Raw genomic sequence first — 18,299 nt, 5'->3', positions numbered from 1 at the left:
ACCAAAAGCGAAAGGACAGGGGCCGCCGCGCGCCCCGCCGGGGCCGCCTTCGCGTGCGCCCCGGGTCTCCGCGCGCGCCAGGTCCGCGGGGCCCCCGCTCTGTGACTTCACGGGTTTCGCAACAAGCCCGGCCGCCCGCGCCCCACCCACCCCGGCCCGCAGCCTCGCCGCCCGCCGCCTCGCTCCGCTCTCCGCGCTCGCCCTACCTCCCGGGCCGGGCCCGTCCCGGCCGTCGCGGAGCCGCCGTCCCGCCGTCCGTGGCCGCCGCGGGGCGCACCCGCACGTGCGCCGGCGCCGCCCCCCGCAGCCGGGAGGAGCCCCCCGTGCCGCTCCCGCCGAGCGCCGTGCGCCCTGGGCGGCGGCGCGATGCTGTGCTTCCTCAGGGGAATGGCCTTCGTGCCCTTCCTCCTGGTGACCTGGTCGTCCGCCGCCTTCATCATCTCCTACGTGGTCGCCGTGCTCGCCGGGCACGTCAACCCCTTCCTGCCCTACATCAGGTGAGGGCCAGGGTGGACCCCGCAGGGAGCGCCGCTGGGCGGTGGCCAGGGGCTCGGATCCAGATGCGCGCGTCGGGCCGAGAGCCCCAGGGCTGCCCGCCGGGGAGGTGTGCGCAGGCTGGGGGGGCCCGCCGGGGAGTTCTGACTTCCCCCTGAGAGGTGAGTACGGGACAGTGGCAGCAGCAGGGGCTCGGGGTGGATTGAGAACCCACGGACCCGGTATGGGGCAGGAAGACGCTGCTCTGGCCGTGCAGAAACAGGCATGGACCTGAGGGAGGCACCTGCTGAGGCAGAGGCCCGTCCAGGTGTGTGCTGAATGAAACAGCTCACTTACTTCACCTTCGCTTCCCAACATTCCCGTGGAGTCTGTGCCTGGTTGCTTTCATGCCAGGAAAGTTAAGCGGCTGTTGAAATAGCAACGTGATACTGATGCCACAGCTGGGAAATTATGGCAGCAGGATTCACACCCAGGTCGGTCCCATGCAACCCAATGCAACCTCCGGGTCCTTGGAGTCCGCTTGGTTGAAGCTGCTTAAGACACTTCTGGGTACCCTACTCGCGACTCAGAGTCCTGAAGTTGTCAACAACTGGTGGCATCTTTTATCATCACACTATGTCATTTTTCATGAGCTTTGGTTTCCACCTTTCTTGAGGGTCACTTCATTGCCAAGGACACCGGCTGCCAGCTCTGTGCCTTGCCATGGCAGTTGAACACTAGAATGGTCTATCCTTCCAACTAGTGTTACACCCGGCTCTGGAGCTGTCCTGGTTGTACTGGATCTGTACTGGTCATTGTAGCCCCCTCCCTGCAGCCATTTTGCTTGGTAGCAGTGTTCTGCAGTGGGTTTTTGTTTGTTTGGTAGGTAGGTTGGTTGATTGGTTGGTTGGTTGGTTATTTTGATTTTTGGTTTGTGGGTGAGGAAAAGGAAACTAGGTGGACTACTAGGCAACTAGGGTTTCAAGATGGGAGGAGAGAGCAATATACAGAGTAGTGCACAGAAGCTAATCTGAGAGATGGTGCTGGTTTGCTAGCACACAGTATGGCTCGTGCAGTCCTGGGCGCCTGCAGAAGTCGGGGTTTAGTTTCCCATGGCACATCTCTGTTCCAAGTGCCATCATCTCATTGCTGTCGTTCCTGACGAGGGATAGATCCTCTGAGACTTGTCTAAAAAGATAGAGCTCCTCTGTCTCCCTAAATGCCTTTAATTGAGAAAATTGTAACCGTGTGGGCCTAGGATCTGAAGATCAGGAACAGATAATACCTGATATGCATTGGCCAGGTTCTTAGAGACAAGGTTTGAGTCTTTGCAGAGGTTTCTGATGTAGTTATGATTACTATCACCCCAAAGTGAACTTGAAATAGAAGATACTCAGATATGGGGAAATGAGCTGATAAGACCAATGAGGTGACAGCCATGTGTGAGATGTTCAAATCACAGGCTTCCAAGGAAGGGGTTTTACACTTAACAAGGAGAGGAAGCCTTTAGGAAAAACAGAATTACAGGCAGAAAAGGCATGCGATTTGTTCCTTTTCTACCTACAAACAACAAACACGAATGATGCTTGCATACCTGTGCCCAGGGCTTTAGCATTGTCTGCTCTCTGCCTACATGAGCATTTGAAGAACTGGCTTCCCTTAGCCCCTCCTAGAAAAAAAACTAAGTTCTTTGGGGCTTGGGCAAGATGCAGATAAGAACATAACTTAGGAAGTGATCAGAAAAATGCCGGATCAGTCCCCGTGGCTAGAAGTGTTCGACTTCATTTCCCGTAACTCATCTGATCTCAATGCCTTCTACTCTCTCCTACTCCCAGCCCCCTCCTCTCTAGACATTCTGGGATCCCTTGTGTCTTGGATGTCTCAGGCACACCTGCTCCTCTTGGCCTTTGCACTGGCTGTGCCTCTGCCAGATTGTTTTTCCACCAGATTATCTCCAGGCTTTCCTACTTACCTCCTCTTTTGTTTAAATGCTATCATTTCAGTGAGGCTGTCCCTGATTGCCCTACTTATAATTGCACCCAAGGGCCCCTGACTCCCCCATATCCAGTGTTATTCACTACACAGCGTGTCACCTTCTAACAAACTATGATTTACTGATTTACTATGTTGAGTACATGTCTTCCTCTCTCAAATGTGAGTGCTATGAAGACTCAACATTTTGTTGAATAGTAGTTCCTAGGCACTTACTGGCCATTCAGTTCCTTGCTCCCCCACCCCCAAGATAGTGCAGATTCCTTTGGGGAAGACTTGATAAGGTCATTAAGTTTGGTGGTTGAAGACATTCAGGATGAACCCTCTTTCATGCAATGATGATGTTCATCTGAGGTTCTGCTTTTTTTTTTTTTTAAAGTTGAACACTTTATTTTTTTATAGAGGCATGTTTTATTTGTTTGTTTGTTTGTTTGTTTTGTTTATACATGCACTGGGTACAGTCAGAAGCGCGGGTGGGTGAGAGAATTCACCAGAGCCAGAGCGGGGAGCAGAGCAGGCAGAAGGACCGAAGTACACTGCTGAGGGGAGCAGCGGGCGGCAGGAGAGGTCTGCGCGCCATGTGGGACCCTCCTCTGGTGGCCGGGGAGCAGCCGGGGATCGAACCGGCGCCGCAGAGGCCACGGGCAACTTCGCAACCCAGCGCTCAACCGCTGCGCCACCGGGGAGGCCCAAAAGTTGAACACTTTAAATAAGAGCCATTTCATTTCAAATAAGAGCCAGAACTTTGGAAGGGCTTCCTTCCAGTGTAACTTTCGAACTCAGCTTCTTTATCAGACACTTTCTCCTCCTAATATTATTCCTCAGTATACGGGATAAATGGAAAGATGCTAAACTTCATGAATAGAATAAAAATTAAAATTCTAATTTACTGATGGCATTTTTCATTGGCTGAATTAGCAGAATCCCAAATATTTGATGCAACAATTCTATTGGTGAGGCTTTGGGGAAACAGGTTTTCATTTATTGCTGATGAGAAAGTAAATTGATGTGATCACTCTGGAGGGACTTGGCCATTGTGTGTCATAACGACATATTCCTACAAGGTTGTTCATATTCCTACAAGGTTACTCTTAGCATTGCTTTTATTTTTTAGCATTGTATTTTGTAAAAAATTTATTTGTTTATGCATACAAGAGCTGAGGTACGGGCCAGAGGTGTGGGGGGTGGGTGAGAGGATTCACCAGAGACAGAGCGGGGAGCAGAACAGGCAGATTGGCCGAAGTACACTGCTGAGAGGAGCTGCGGGGCGAGTCAGGAGAGGTCTGCTGCGCCATGTGGGTTGCTCCCTGGCTGGCCAGGAATCGAACTCATGCTGCAGTGGCTGCGGATAGCTTCATAGGTTGTGTCTTAACCCCTTGCGCCACCAGGAAGGCCCTAACATTGTATTTTTAATAAAAAAAGGTTGTAAGTAATACAAATATCCATCAGTAGTGGGCAGGCTAAATAAAGATGGCTTATTCAAAGAATATTTCTTTATACAAAGAAGTCTCTTTAAATTGATACATTGACATGGAAAAATCTCCCAAACATTGTTACATGGGGAAAAGCAAGATGCAAAACAAAGTATGTTATCCTGGGTGTGTGTGTGTATTTGTATTTTCCTGCATAAAGAGATTAGTAAAAGTGAGAGAAGAGGGTGTCTTGGTCAGCCAGAGCTTAGTAGATGGGGAATAAGAATAGAAATAAAACTTTACCTGCTATAGGGTTTTTTCACTAGATTTTTTATTATTTATTTATTTATTTTTTAAAGATTTTATTTATTTATACATACAAGAGCTGGGGTACAGGCCAGAGATGGGGGGAGTGAGAGGACTCCCAAGAGACAGAGTGGTGAAAAGAACAGGCAGATTGACTGAAATACACTGCTGAGAGGAGCAGCAGGCGAGACAGGAGAGGTCTCCTGCACCATGTGGGTTGCTCCCTGGCCGACTGGGGATCGAACTTGTGCTGCAGAGGCTGCAGATTGCTTCATAGTGCGGTGTTTAACCTCTTGTGCCACCAGGGAGGCCCTCCATTAGATTTTTTAAAATTTGAGACAATTTTAGATTTATATATAGTTATAAAAAATACAGAGAAATTCCATGCATCCTTTGTTTTTGTCCAGTTTCATCCAAAGGGGGCTACCTTGCAAACCTGGCATATCTTTTTGTATGTATTTACATTTTAGCCATCTCGATGGGTTTCCTGTCAGACAATTAAATTGAAAGCAGGAAGTGTCAGTCACCAAATTCAGCAAGTTGAGTCTCACAATGCAGTTTTTCTGTATTATAAAACCATTAACGCAAGGACACCAAGACCACATCACAGAATTGGTTTCAATTTTTCCATGACCATATTCAGGAATACCATGATGCTCAGTTTGCTGAACTGTTGTAGTTTCTTGTATTTCCTCTGTGACCAAATTTCTCAGGCTATCTTGAATCAGGTTTGCTTACTAACTTCTCTCAGTTGGCAAGCCATTCTCTTTTTATATCTTTTTTGGCTTGTTTGTGTCTCATGCTTCCAGAGTATTCTATCACCATTCTGACTTCTGGCTTTGCCTTTGCCTTTTATTCATACCAGGCTCACTTTTTCAGTCAGTCCTGTCTGCTGGGTAGGTTGTGGTGTTGGGCCACTCCCATTGTTCTTACTCACGACCGCAAACTGCTGAACAACTGGTTTCAGAAATCCCAGTTACCTAGAATTAGCTACCTGAGAATGGGGACCCAATGGCATAGTAACGAAGTGAAAGAAGTTGGGTTTTGAGCTCCCAAACGGAATCTAAAAGCCAGGAGAATTATTTCATATTGTGTTTAGTTAACACAATCACAAAACCTATTAAATCACAACTACATGCTCATTCTTAAAACGAACACAATTCACTGTAACGAGCACTTCTTATAAAGAACAAAACAAAATGAAAAGACACAAAAATGTTTAATTATGTTTATTGTACATGTTTTAGGGGAATTGGTTGCACTGCTACAAATGTAGCATGTTATTCACATGGCACAGCAGACCTTTCCTGTCTCGCCCACTGCTCCCCTCAGCAGTGTATTTCAGTACATCTGCCTATTGTGCTCTCCACTCTGACTCTGGTGAATTCTTGCCACCCTCCCATACCTCTGATCTATACCCCATATCTTGTATGCATAAATAAATAAAAAAATCTTTAAAAATTAAAATAAAACAAAAAGCAAGCAAAAAAGGGGCTTCCTTGTTGGCACAGGGGTTAAGACGCAATCTGTGAAGATTTCCACAACCACTGTAGCACGAGTTCCATCCCCGGCCAGGGAGTTACCCACATGGCGCAACAGACCTTTCCTGACTTGCCCGCTGCTCCCCTCAGCAGTGTATTTCAGTCAGTCTGCCTGTTCTGTTCCCCACTCTATCTCTGGTGAATCCTCTCACCCTCCACACCTCTGGCCTGTACCCCAGCTCTTATATGCATAAATAAATAAATCTTAAAAAAAACCCCACAAAATATCCATTCCATGAGGGTAGAGACTCAGAGTTTGTTCAATGCTGCATCCCAGCATTTATGGCGGTGCCAGACACCCAAGCCATAGTAGATGCTTAATAAATATTGGTCCAATGCTAAGATAATTCATATCAAGTGGGCCTTTTAAAAAAATGCTTGGGGCCTCCCCTGGTGGCGCAGAGGTTGAGTGCCACCGGCGAGGGTCACACACACACACACACACACAATGCCTGTTTTATTCCTCATATTAATTTCCTCCTCCAATTGCTTGCTGATTCTGCCAGTATTCACTGTTCATTAACTTTGCCTTTCCGCCATTCTCTGACACCAATTCTATGGACTTCCTGAAACCCTCCGGGTTTTGCAAGATTTGTAACCTCCCTTTGTAGCCAATCTGACTTAACATTGTTGAATATTTACAACATTTGTTAATCATACTGAGAGGGGACACAGTGTGGTAGATCAGGGAACAGTTTGGAGCAGACTGTTAGAAAGCAACGCCACCATGTGTTCCAGCTCTCAGACTTTGACAAGTTTTACTTCTTTCTGATTCTCTATGAGTTAATTATAATAGCACCTCCCTTAGGAAAAATATATGAACTGACTCAGAACTCATTGACATCCAGCTTTAAGAACATAATACAAGATTTCTATATGCATTTGCTATTAATCTTATCAGTCCCCATTGGTCTGGGTAAATGCTGGTGTTAAATAGGAAAGGCTATTTGGGTGACGACTCATTTTACAAGTGATTTGTTTATTTGTGAATATAGCAGAAGCCTCAACTTAATTATCTTGCTGGGTTAACTAATATCCTCATTCTCCGAAAACTATACAGACTGAAGCCGGTGGTCCCCGGAACCCCTCCAGGCTGTGCCCACTCTCTGGGCTGCTTGCTGTCCTCCCTCACCTTTTGTCTGGTATGCTTATTAAGTGCCAATGTGTTTGTTGCCAATTGTGTCTATGCCACTTGTGTTTTTTTAAATTGTAATTGTGTGATTTAACTCAATATACATAAACTATTGGTTTGTGAATGAAGGATGAGAATTGTAATTTCTAAGAAAACTCGGTAGAATGCTTTGAAATGCAAGAGACATGCTGTCAAAAATTTGCAGTCTAAATAGTTGTGGATATGAGAAATGTAAAGATTTATGAAAGCTGAGAAATGAGAATTCTGCTCTCCAATTGCTTCCAAAGTATCATTAAGATTTCCTTCTACTTTAGGGCCTCCCTGGTGGTGCAGGGGTTTCAGTCTCTGCACTATCTAGCTATCACCAGCCATGGTGGCAAGAGTTCGATCCCCAGCCAGGGAGCTAACCCACATGGCGCAGCAGACATCTCCTGTCTCGCCCCCTGCTCCCCTCAGCAGTGTGGTGCTTCAGTAGATCTGCCTGTTCTACTCTTTATTCTGTCTCTGGTGAATCCTCTCACCCCCACACCTCTGGCCTGTACCCCAGTTCTTGTATGCATAAATAAATAAAAATAAATCTTGAAAAAAAGAAAAAGATTTCCCTGTACTTTAAAGAAACCAAAACTGGAAGAGAAAGGTATTCAGAGCAGTTGTGGTTTTTGTGACAGTGAACCCATAGTCATGCAATGGCCTTGGCCTCCATCAACAGGTAAGCAAATGCAGGTATGTTTGTATGTTTGTGGTGCGAATGTGTTCATATACTTTCTGATGGTTTCCTATTAAAGTCAGTTTCTTTATTCATGACTCACTACATTGAACTTCAGGCAGTGGTGACTTTTGCTTCCCTGTTCAACATAGCAGTGGCGTCCAGGATAATAATCAGATAGGGCCTCCCTGGTGGCACAGGGGTTAAAGACAGCACCATCAAGCTATCGCTAGCCACTGCAGCATGAGTTCGAGTTGGAGTTGGAGTTCGAGTTTGATCCCTGGCCGCCAGGGAGCTACCCACAGAGTGCAGCAGACCTCTCGACTCACCCGCTGCTCCCCTCAGCAGTGTATTTCAGTAGATCTGCCTGTTCTGCTCCCCACTCTCTCTGGAAAAGCCTTTCACCCCCACATCTCTGGCTTACACCCCAGTTCTTATATGCATAAATAAATAAATCTTAAAAAAATCAGATAATAAGGCCCCAGACTCTTATCATGATGTTAATGACACCCCAGTGTTTACATTGTGGTGTTCACGCTATCTCGAAGTCTCAGTGTCACAAGAATAAAAAGGCAGCCATACCATATGAAGCTTTAAACTAGAAAAGTGTCATTCTTGTAATAATTTCTACTTTAATAAAGCACACCCAAATAAGTTGATTCTAAGAAAAGCATAGTAAGACAATTGAAGGTCCCAAACTCTCACAGCCTGAAAATGAATTGAGGTGATGAATGTAGTATTTGACTTGTTCAACTTCTGAACCAATTTGTGTGTGTGTGTGTGTGTGTGTGTGTAACATCAAATTCCAATACCCTCTCCTCCCCATAAAGTGGTGCATTCTGGCCTGCCAATTTTCATTCATTTTTTAAAAAGATTTATTTATGCATACAATAACTGGGGTGTGGACCAGAGGTGCAAGGGGGGATAGGATTCACCAGAGACAGAGTGGGGAGCAGAACAGGCAGATTTACTGGAACATATTGTTGAGGGGAACAGTGGGTGAGACAGGAGAGGTCTGCTATGCCATGTGGGTTATCTCTCTGGCCGGGGATGGAACTCATGTTGCAGTGGCTGGTGATAGCTTGATAGCGCTGTGTCTTTAACCCCTGTACCACAAGGGAGACCCTTGGACTGCCAATTTTTAAATATATGGACTCAACTTCAACTTCCTGAACAAGGTGCTCCATTTGACGGTCCTCTGATAATAACTGTGTTGCAGTTGGTCAGGAGCTTGCTTTGCAGAGTTCTTGCATGCCAGGGGCACTTGTGACTCTGGAGGGAATCAGATCTGGTTGTAGATCCACAATACTGTAAACTTTCATGGAAATGATGTATTATCATATCATCAGAAGAAACCTACTGTAGCAGAGCAGAAAAAGTTCCAGTGAAATCGGGCAGCTCTCCAAGCATGGTGTGGCTTCCCCATCTATTATGTGACCTTGAGCAAGTTACTTTTCTAAGACTCAGTTATCTTTAAAATGGTGGTAATCAATGCTTTCCTTATATTGTTGTGAAAGCTAAATAAGATGTGCCTGACCAAGTGGAAATGCTGAAAAATGGGTAATTGGTATTTTTCATTGTAATATAGCAGCTATAGTCCAAACAGGGATGGTTTCTAAAGACTCCCCTCAACGAACTTTCTGACTCTCACCTCTTATTATCTCTTACCTTGATCTCAACCACTGTCATATCTGGACAAACTTTTGAAATAACTTCCTAACGTTCTCCCTGGTCTACACTAGACCCTTTATAATTTTTTTTTCTCATTACATCCTTTAAAAACATCAATCAAGTTCCTACCATTTCCCTGCTCTCAGCCCTCAGTGATGTCCCATCATGCTAATATTAACATTGCCTGGTTAGGTTATGTCTTTCCATAACCTTCTTCCCCACAAACATGAGTATGTTGTGTGTGTAAACACACATGCACACACACACACAGTCACTTTGCTCACTTCTCTCCAGCCACACCCACTTCCTTACAGTTACTTGGAGCTTTGTTTGCATTTTGCTGTTCCTTCTGCTTATAATTCTCCTGGCCCAAATTATCTACCTCATTCAGATCTCTGTACAAGCACTTTTTGCAGATCACCCTATCTCAAGTAGATTCTCCCTCCTCTCAGTTCCCTTATCCAGACGTCCCTTTCTTCACAGAACTCATCACTCCTAGATGATTTTTTGCTCTGTCCCCCTACATGAATATAAGTTCCCAAAGGAAGTGAACTTTTCTGTTTTATTTATCACTTATGTCACAGGGCAGGGAGAGAGGTGCCCCAGAACCCACAAACCTGCCCTCTCTAAATAGGTTCTGCCATCTGCTGCTTCGAGACAAAATATACTCTAGTGCATAAGATCTTTAATGAAGGCCTCCCCAGTGGCATAGCGGTTGAGCGCTGGTTTGCGAAGCTGCCTGCAGCCTCTGTAGCGCCGGTTCGATCCCCGGCTGCTCCCCGGCCACCAGAGGAGGGTCCCACATGGTGCGCAGACCTCTCCTGCCGCCCGCTGCTCCCCTCAGCAGTGTACTTCGGTCCTTCTGCCTGCTCTGCTCCCCTCTCTGGCTCTGGTGAATTCTCTCACCCTCCCGCGCTTCTGACTGTACCCAGTGCATGTATAAACAAATAAATAAATCTTTAAAAAAAAATTAAAAAAAAATCTTTAATGGAAAGGAACTTTAACACTATTAGTGTACAACAAAGAAAAGACAAAGAATAAAGTTCCCAAATCAAGCACCCATCCCCTTATGGGTTTGTCCAAGCAGGGCCACTGAGACCCAGAAGCCTGCCTCAAGATTAAGACACTTTCTGGTGGGGACCCATAAAAACAGGGCAGAAGGGCCCTGCACATCTGGGACAGAAGGGAAAAATCAAGATAAAAGCTGCCCTTGTTAACCTCCCCACAGGTCTCTCACCCACATGTTTCAACCAGTCCAAGAAGCAGGTGCAGCTTCTCCCCATGTCTCTCTGCTCCACGTGCCTCCTCCAGGTATCCTTTTTGTTCTCCCTCCTGCTTCCTCCCTTCCTCCAGTCTCTTGTCCACCTTCCTCTCCTCCCTGTTCAGCTCCACCCTTCCATAATTATTTATGTATACAAGAACTGGGGTACAGGCCAGAGGTGTGGGATGAGAGGATTCACCAGAGACAGAGTGGGGAGCAGAACAGGCAGATTGACTGAAATACTCTGCTGAGGGGTGCAGGGGGTGAGTCAGGAAAGGTCTGCTGTGCCATGTGGGTAGCTCCCTGGCCAGGGAAGGAACTCTGGCTGCAGATAGCTTCATAGTGTTGTGACTGAACCCCTTGTGCCACCAGGGAGGCCCTGGAACCCCCCCTTTTCCTGGGGACCATCCTATTACAACTATGTTCAAATGACCTGTTATAAGGAATGTAATTGGCAACTATGTATTGAATCAAAGAGTATTTGAATCAGTTGGAGATTAAGCTTCTTGAAGGCAGTGAGTTATTTCATCTTTGTATCCCCATCAGAGATGGGGCACAATTCCCAACTCTTAAGAGGTACTTAACACGAGATGGGGAGTATTTATAGAAAAAAGAAGGTGGGACGAGGTTCTTAGCACCAGGAAAGATTATTTCAGGGGAAAGTAGGGAAGGTGTCTTGTCTTGCAGATGACCTTGCAGGTGCCCATAGGGGAACTCCTGATTGATTGGTGTAGGATGGCACCTCTGGAAAAGGTTGAGATTGCAGTGACAGGAGGTCTTTGTCTGTGTGGTGGCTGGGTTTGAAGGATTCCATTTTGGGTCTGTTCTATTTTTAACAGTAGGAAATTCTTTTTAAGTTTAAAAATAGTTGAAAAATAGTTCTATGGTTCCTCCCACTCTAGAAGAATCACCAAGTGAAGCTGCCAAAAAGTTAATTCTAATAACTAAAAGTATTTAGTAAAATAACTCTTGTACTTCTTTGAAATAAGATATTTCAATATTGTAAGGAAATAATGGTTTCCTGTGGTATTTTTTCTAGATTTATTTATTTATTTTTTGGTGCAGAAGAGCTGGGGAGTAGCCAAGAGGCGGTGGTGGGGGGATCAGAGGATTCACCAGAGACAGAGTAGGGAGCAGAAAAGGCAAATCTACTGAAATACACTGCTGAGGGGAGCAGCGGGTGAGACAGGAGAGGTCTGCTGTGCCATATGTGGGTTCCCTGGCCGGGATTGAACTCAGATGCAGCTGTGATAGCACTGAGACTTAACCCCCCTAGGCCACCAGGGAGGCCCCTGTTTTTAGATTCTGTGCTTTGATTAGCCTTCCAAAGATTGGGCTAGGATTTTAGGAGAATTGAACAATCTTGTCTCTGTCCCTCCATTCAGCCATGACTCCAGGCTCATGATTTCAACAATAACATTCCACCTAGGGTATATTATCATCACACCCTCTTTGCATTGTTTTCATTCCTTTGAGAGTCATCAATTAGTTTGGAGATAGTTAGACAAGCAACTTGGAATTTTTATGGTCAGTTTAACTTGAGATGAAAATAAAGAAAATAGGGATGTAAATTGACTTCCTAGGCAAAACCTACCCTAGAAACATCTGTATGTATACATAACAACCTCAGTGCTTTCTAAACCACATGCAAATAAGCAATTAGTTCTTTACTCCCTTGCAGTTTTCAGGAAGCACCTCATTTACAAGGAGGCAGGAGGAGGTGGGTGGGGGCCTGGAGTGAGGTCAGAATATATTGTTTAAGCCTGTGGTATAGAGTCATGTGGTGGGAGTTGGGTGGAGGCTACTTCTGCTAGGTTGGGAGGCTACTGGTTTCCTCAGTTGGGCACCCTAGTGTAGCTCTGCCTACCAAATACTATATATCTCTGCCTTTGCATAATGAAATCATTTAGGTTGAGTTAAAAAAAATAAAAAGAGGGTACCCACTTGGTGTCCTTTTGGTGTTACGCTTATAAGCTCATCTGGGTTCCAATATCAGGAAGATGTGATGCAGTATTTGTCTATGATGTAACATATTAGCTCAGAGACTGGAAGATAGAAAAGAACATTTTGAAGTAAGAGAGCATTTCATTTTTATTAGGTAACCACTACTATTCTTAAAATTTCTTAGAAATGTCCACATTTTCACTTGCTGGCTTGGAAAGTTATCCTGAGCAAATTACACCAATTACATTGTAGGTGCCATGATGTAACCTAATGGAAATAAATCACCAGCTGAGCATTCTTACCTGATAGGCCAGGGGATTTGATTTAGATTGTGTCTAACACATGGTAGGTGTCTCATAAATATTTTGTTGATAGGTGAATTAATTTCATAGTTAATTAAGGCAACAAATCAAAAAGTTAAAAAAAGATGTGCTGCATTCCACACCTGGTTATTAATGCAGCTTAATAATATTTTCCCCAATTTTTGTAGTATCAACACTACCTTTTTATAGTGCCAAGTGTAGGGATGTAGACACCGTGCATTGATGAGGAGGGTATTATAGACTCAGTAATCCTGAAAGAAAGATTTACCATCCATTTGGGTCATGAATGTTTGTCAAAGATGTGTTACAATTAAATTATGGCATTTGAAAAGCGTTAAGGTCTTGGCCTAGGTTACACCTTCCTGATAATATGAAAAAAAAAAAAAAAAAGGTGATGGTCATGGTTCATTCCCCTGGTGTGCAGGAGCTGGCAGGGACTAGGAAGGAGGGGAAGATCAGGTAAGACACTATGCGTGGTAGGAAATCTGCACACACAATTGTTTATGGCCTGTCTGCTCTGAGTTAATTTTCCAGCCCAAGGATACCTCTGGTGGAATTCAGGGAGCCAGTGCTATCTGAAGACCAGCCTCAGCACACTAGTTCACTCTGGAGGCCAGTGCCCAGGAGGGTGATAAGGAGCTCCAGGGGCTGCACATCACGAGCTCCTGGCAGCAGTGAAGGCCTGCTTACTGCTGAACTGTGACTGTTCAACTCACTATGAAAAACCAGCTGGAAATGAAATGTTAAGGCGGTTTCTTTAGGATGTTACTCGCCCATCTTCCAGATTGCCAGCTGTCTGATTAAAGTACACCTTAAAATTCAATTCCTGTCTCTACTTTATTGGCATTCAGTGGTGACAGGTGGCCCTAACTCCGGTCTTCGGGTTACAGAGCCAGCTGGTATGTGCTCCTGAGACCAATTGTGTGCATTTCTTCCTAACTCCATGTTCAGTGATGTCATTTTGGTAGCTTGAATTTTGACACTGTAGGAGCATTTAGACTATGGAAATTGGCCTATGCTAATTTTACTAGCTTTTACTAGCATCAGTATTCAGTCTCTTACCCCCAATCCTCCTGTTAATTTTGTTCCTTGCTTGCTCTTACAGTGGGGGCTGGAATGTCAGGGAGTCTGATATCTGGATTGTGTTAAGAAAAATTCAATCGGGTGCATTTTAAAGATCCATTGACTTTATTCAAGGATTTATGAAGCAGGCAGCATTCATTCTAGCAGACAGAGGAGCTCCAAGGAACTGTAAAAAAAACTTTTATATGCAGAAGGGAGCTGGGGTCTAGCAGATAAATGAACCAGTGCTAATCAGGTGGTTCCTGATTCACTGGTGTAAGATTCCATTTAGGGGAGACCTAAATTATAATTAAGTCTGTTTGCTGACTCAGGGCTTAACATAAATCACTTCATTTGGGGCCAGCTGTCTTATTTTTAACAATTGGAATTTAGATTTGTCTACTTAATATCTCTGTGACCTTGAATAATACATGTAAGCGAATACCCAGTTTTCCCGTCAGTAAAATGGGTTGATGTAGAGCCCATGGGGATGGGAGGGGCTGTGAGGATGAAATGAGTGATGTTCCCCTGGTGGCACAGTGGTTGAGCGCTGGGTTGTGAGGCTGCCTGCAGCCTTTACAGCGCCAGTTCCATCCCCGGCCACAGGTGAGGGTCCCACAAAAAAAAAAAAAAAAAAAGAAATAAGTGATGTATGGTAAGCTCCTGATAGTGCCTGATACATAGTAAATGCTCAATAAGTGGTATCTTTAATTAGTTTCCCCCCTCAGTGCTGATTTTCCCCAGTTATATTCATTCAGCAAATACAAAGGGGATGGCTCTTTGCAAAACGCTTTGTTCTGCCTGCGTAATTCTAAAAGTACTGCTAAACACTATTAAGTCACTCTGAAATTCTGAGATGTCATATGGACACTTGATAAACCTCGGCCCCTGACACACGTGTTCATTGCTATCATGGACAGACAGTTTTTCGATCCGGGCTTCTCTCTGTCCTTAGACCATCTTCATCCCACCCAGTTATGTCTCCCTGTCTCCTCTTTGCTCTTTGTTTCCTTCTCTCTCTCTCCACAGTCAAAGAAACAGTCTCATGGTAGGTGGCATTTCCTCTCTGACTTGTGTAACAGGTTCTTTCCACTGACTCACCTGGGAGCTGCTTTTGTATACCCTGAGGTCAAGAATAAAAGACTCCATTTCCCTATGAGAATGAGTCTTCTGGCAAAAATGCTGCTCAAGCTTATGAGCGGATGCCCCTCCTTCCCATTTCTGGCTCCAGGTAGTACCCGAAGGTAGCTTCTCAGAGACAGAGTGGGGAGCAGAACAGGCGGATATACTGACACACACTGCCTAGGGGAGCAGCGGGTGGGACAGGAGAGGTCTGCTGTGCCATGTGGGTAGCTCCCTGGCCAGCTGGGGATCGAACTCAGGTGCTGCAGAGGCTGCAGACAGCGTCATAGTGTTGTGCTTAACCCCTTGCGCCACCAGGGAGACCCCTGTCATCAGTTTTAAACTGTTGCTTTCCATGACCAGCTCGAAAGGATTAAAAATGTAAACCATGACATTAGTGGGTTAAAAACAGCATGTCAGCCACATTTGACTTTCTAGCTCCTGTGATTAATGTTCTCATGGGCTGCTCCTAAAAAACATTTTATAGGAACTATTTTTTGTTAAACTATTTCATCAACTGCAATTAATATACTTTCAATACCCAATTGTTTCAAAAAGTAATAATGGGGATTAATAATATAGTTTAGCTTCCCATCATATTTTTGGCTGTGTCAACTCTTGTGCATAAGTCAAACTGTTAAAAAATAAAAAGGATGTGTATTTAACATCCTACTTCTAAGTTTTTCAGATGCATTTTAGATCAGTTTTTTTTTTTCCTTCAAAATAGTGACAGTTCTTCACTGAGAATGAACACAATCCAGTTTATTGGGTTTCATCATTTGAGAACAGCCACCACTGTTCACTTTAAACATTTCCTAACTTTTTACAATGGAAAATAGTCACATATAAATTGCTCAGGATAGAAAAAATAAAGGGCCACATAAAAATTCCTTAGCACAAAATCAGGCCAACTCTTTGGAATTCAAAGTGGTCAAATACCTAGAAGAAATACAGTATAAAACCTGCTGATTATCTGTTGCCTTGGTAATATGGCACAAAGGAAACTTAGACACCAGGCTAACAAGAGGCAGGTTTAATGCACTGATGCTCACTCAGGGGGTTTGCATCCAAAGGCTGAGTCCCATTTGTAGGCAGTCAGGGTCTTATATACACTTTCAGTTTCTACAAGGTTCTGGATGGGCTTGCCTTGGCAGCTGTGCATGGTCAGATGTGATGTGGCTATGTTAGGGGGAAAGGATGTCCTAAAGCTAATTCCATGCAGGCTTTGTGGACTCCACCCCCACCCCAGACCAAAGCCATCAGGACATTGGGAAAGACAAATCCCATCACCACCAAAGGGAAGGTTGCTAGAAACTGAGGGTGGGGTTAAGCAGCCAGGTTTGCTATAAAACCAGACACGTGGGCTTTGGCGGGGGTGGCGGGGGTGGGGGAGGGTGGGGTTCCCTTTTTGGCTCTCCGCCAGCTCACAGCGCTAGTCCAGCTCTGAGTGTGCCATTGGGTTTCCAGGTCGGCGGATCGGGTAGGACGCATTAAAGACTTTATTTCCCTATTTTCTCCCTGAGTTGTACATTTCCTCAATTCCCTTTCCCTTGTAAATAAACCTTTCATTAACCTCTTGTGTGTGCCTGTAGTGGAGTATTAATAAGTCCCTTTTAAGCGCACGGGTGAGGACCCACAGCCAGGCAACCCGTTTTATATCGGGGCTGCTCCGCAACAGTTACACACCAAGAAGTGAGTCCTATAGTTGCATACCAAGGAGTGAGTTAAGAGTCGGTAGTCATGGGACCCCCCAGGTCCATTCTGCCTCATGGCGGTACATGGTCTAACATGAAGCAAGATTCATACCAGGGACTAAATTGCATGCCAGGAATTGAGCAAAAGGGTGTTACCAAGACCCCCAGGCTGCTCATCTCAGGTCACCACGCTTCACCCTGAATTCCTATTTAATAATGTGGACGTTTCTTTCTCAGTGACACAGGAACAACACCTCCAGAGAGTGGTATTTTTGGATTTATGATAAACTTCTCTGCATTCCTGGGTAAGTACACAGTCATTATTATAAATCCCAAGTGAAGTGAGATCGATATGTTACTTACAGTTTGTGCATAATTATTGATTTTATCCAACTTTATTTTTTTAGAACTATTTTAAGTTCATAGAAAAATTGAGTGAAAGGAAGAAATTTCTGATGTATGCCCTTGTCTCTCAACCACCACATACTACCCCCTCATTATCAGCATCCCCCACCGGCGTGCAGGTTTGTTACCACTGATGAACCTCCGTGATGCGTTGTTACGCACAGTTCAGAGAAGGGTTTACTCTTGGTGTATGTACATTTTTCAAAGTCACAACATTTTCAATTGTAAATTTGTGCTGTCACTGTGACTTATGGCCACATAATTGAACTATTCCTCACTTCATGTGGTAATTTGCCACAGGATTTTGAAATGGATTTTAAATGTTACTTGATTTTTTAAAAAGATTTATTTTATTTACGCATATATTTGGGGTGTAGGCCAGAGATGCGGGGGTGTGAGAGGATTCACCAGAGACAGAGTGGGGAACAGAACAGGCAGATTTACTGAAATACACTGTTGAGGGGAGCAGCGGGTGAGACAGGAGAGGTCTGCTGCACCTTGTGGGTCAGCTCCCTGGCCGGGGATCTAATTTGTGCTGCAATGGCTGCCCATAGCTTCATAGTGCTGAGACTTAACCCCTTGTGCCACCAGGGAGGCCCCTGATTTTTTAAAATTGTGATTTATATGCAAAGCATTTGTGTAAGCCAAAGGCACATACTGCATAAGCTCAGGTTTCTCAAAATGTGTTCTGAAGGCAACTTCCATGGAAATCAGTTGTGGTGCTGGTTAAAATGTATGTTCTGGGGCCACACTGCAGGTCCACTCAGAACTCCTGGGAGTGGGACCCAGGAATATGCATCGTGAACTAGCACTCCAGGGGCCCTGGATACTCATGAAGCACCTTGGCTAAGGTGCTGGTAGAGGAAAAGGAAAGGTGAAGTAAGGAATCATTTGTCTCCCACTCAGGTATGATTCTTTTCAATTCTTCAAATGCACCTGAGTTTGCAATTGATAGCAACAAACTTTTCAAGCCAATTTAGTCTCCTATGGGGCGAACTGGGTATAGAGATGTAAGATGTAGGGTTCTTTCTCTTTGTCTTTCCATAATCCCCTGCCCAGTTTGTCAGGCACCTATCATGTAAACAGTGTATTTTGTCCCATTGTATTGTAGTGTATTATTGTAACTTGGCTGCTTTGGAGTTTGTTCACCCTACTTGATAGAGAGAAAGCTATACCCCATCACCCAGTTGTGGTCGTCTCCTCCCAAGGTTTTGGAGTTGAACAAGCAGAAATAGAAATCAGAACGAATCAATC

General features: G+C 44.8%; 1 protein-coding gene across 1 annotated transcript in view; it reads left to right on the top strand.

Moving 5' to 3' along the window:
• Positions 1-366: 366 nt before the first annotated feature.
• Positions 367-18,299, top strand: part of DRAM1 (DNA damage regulated autophagy modulator 1) — a gene marked incomplete at both ends in the record, with an annotated part of 31,957 nt that continues 14,024 nt past the window's right edge. The window contains 2 exons of the mRNA XM_084255645.1: positions 367-497; positions 16,878-16,945. Of these exons, the coding sequence (XP_084111771.1) occupies positions 367-497; positions 16,878-16,945 (199 nt within the window). The remainder of the gene's footprint in view (positions 498-16,877; positions 16,946-18,299) is intronic.

This window comes from Talpa europaea, assembly GCF_964194135.1.
Source record: "Talpa europaea genome assembly, chromosome: 15".
In the NCBI taxonomy this organism is placed as follows: Eukaryota; Metazoa; Chordata; class Mammalia; order Eulipotyphla; family Talpidae; genus Talpa; species Talpa europaea.
This window is presented reverse-complemented; position numbering and strand designations above follow the sequence as displayed.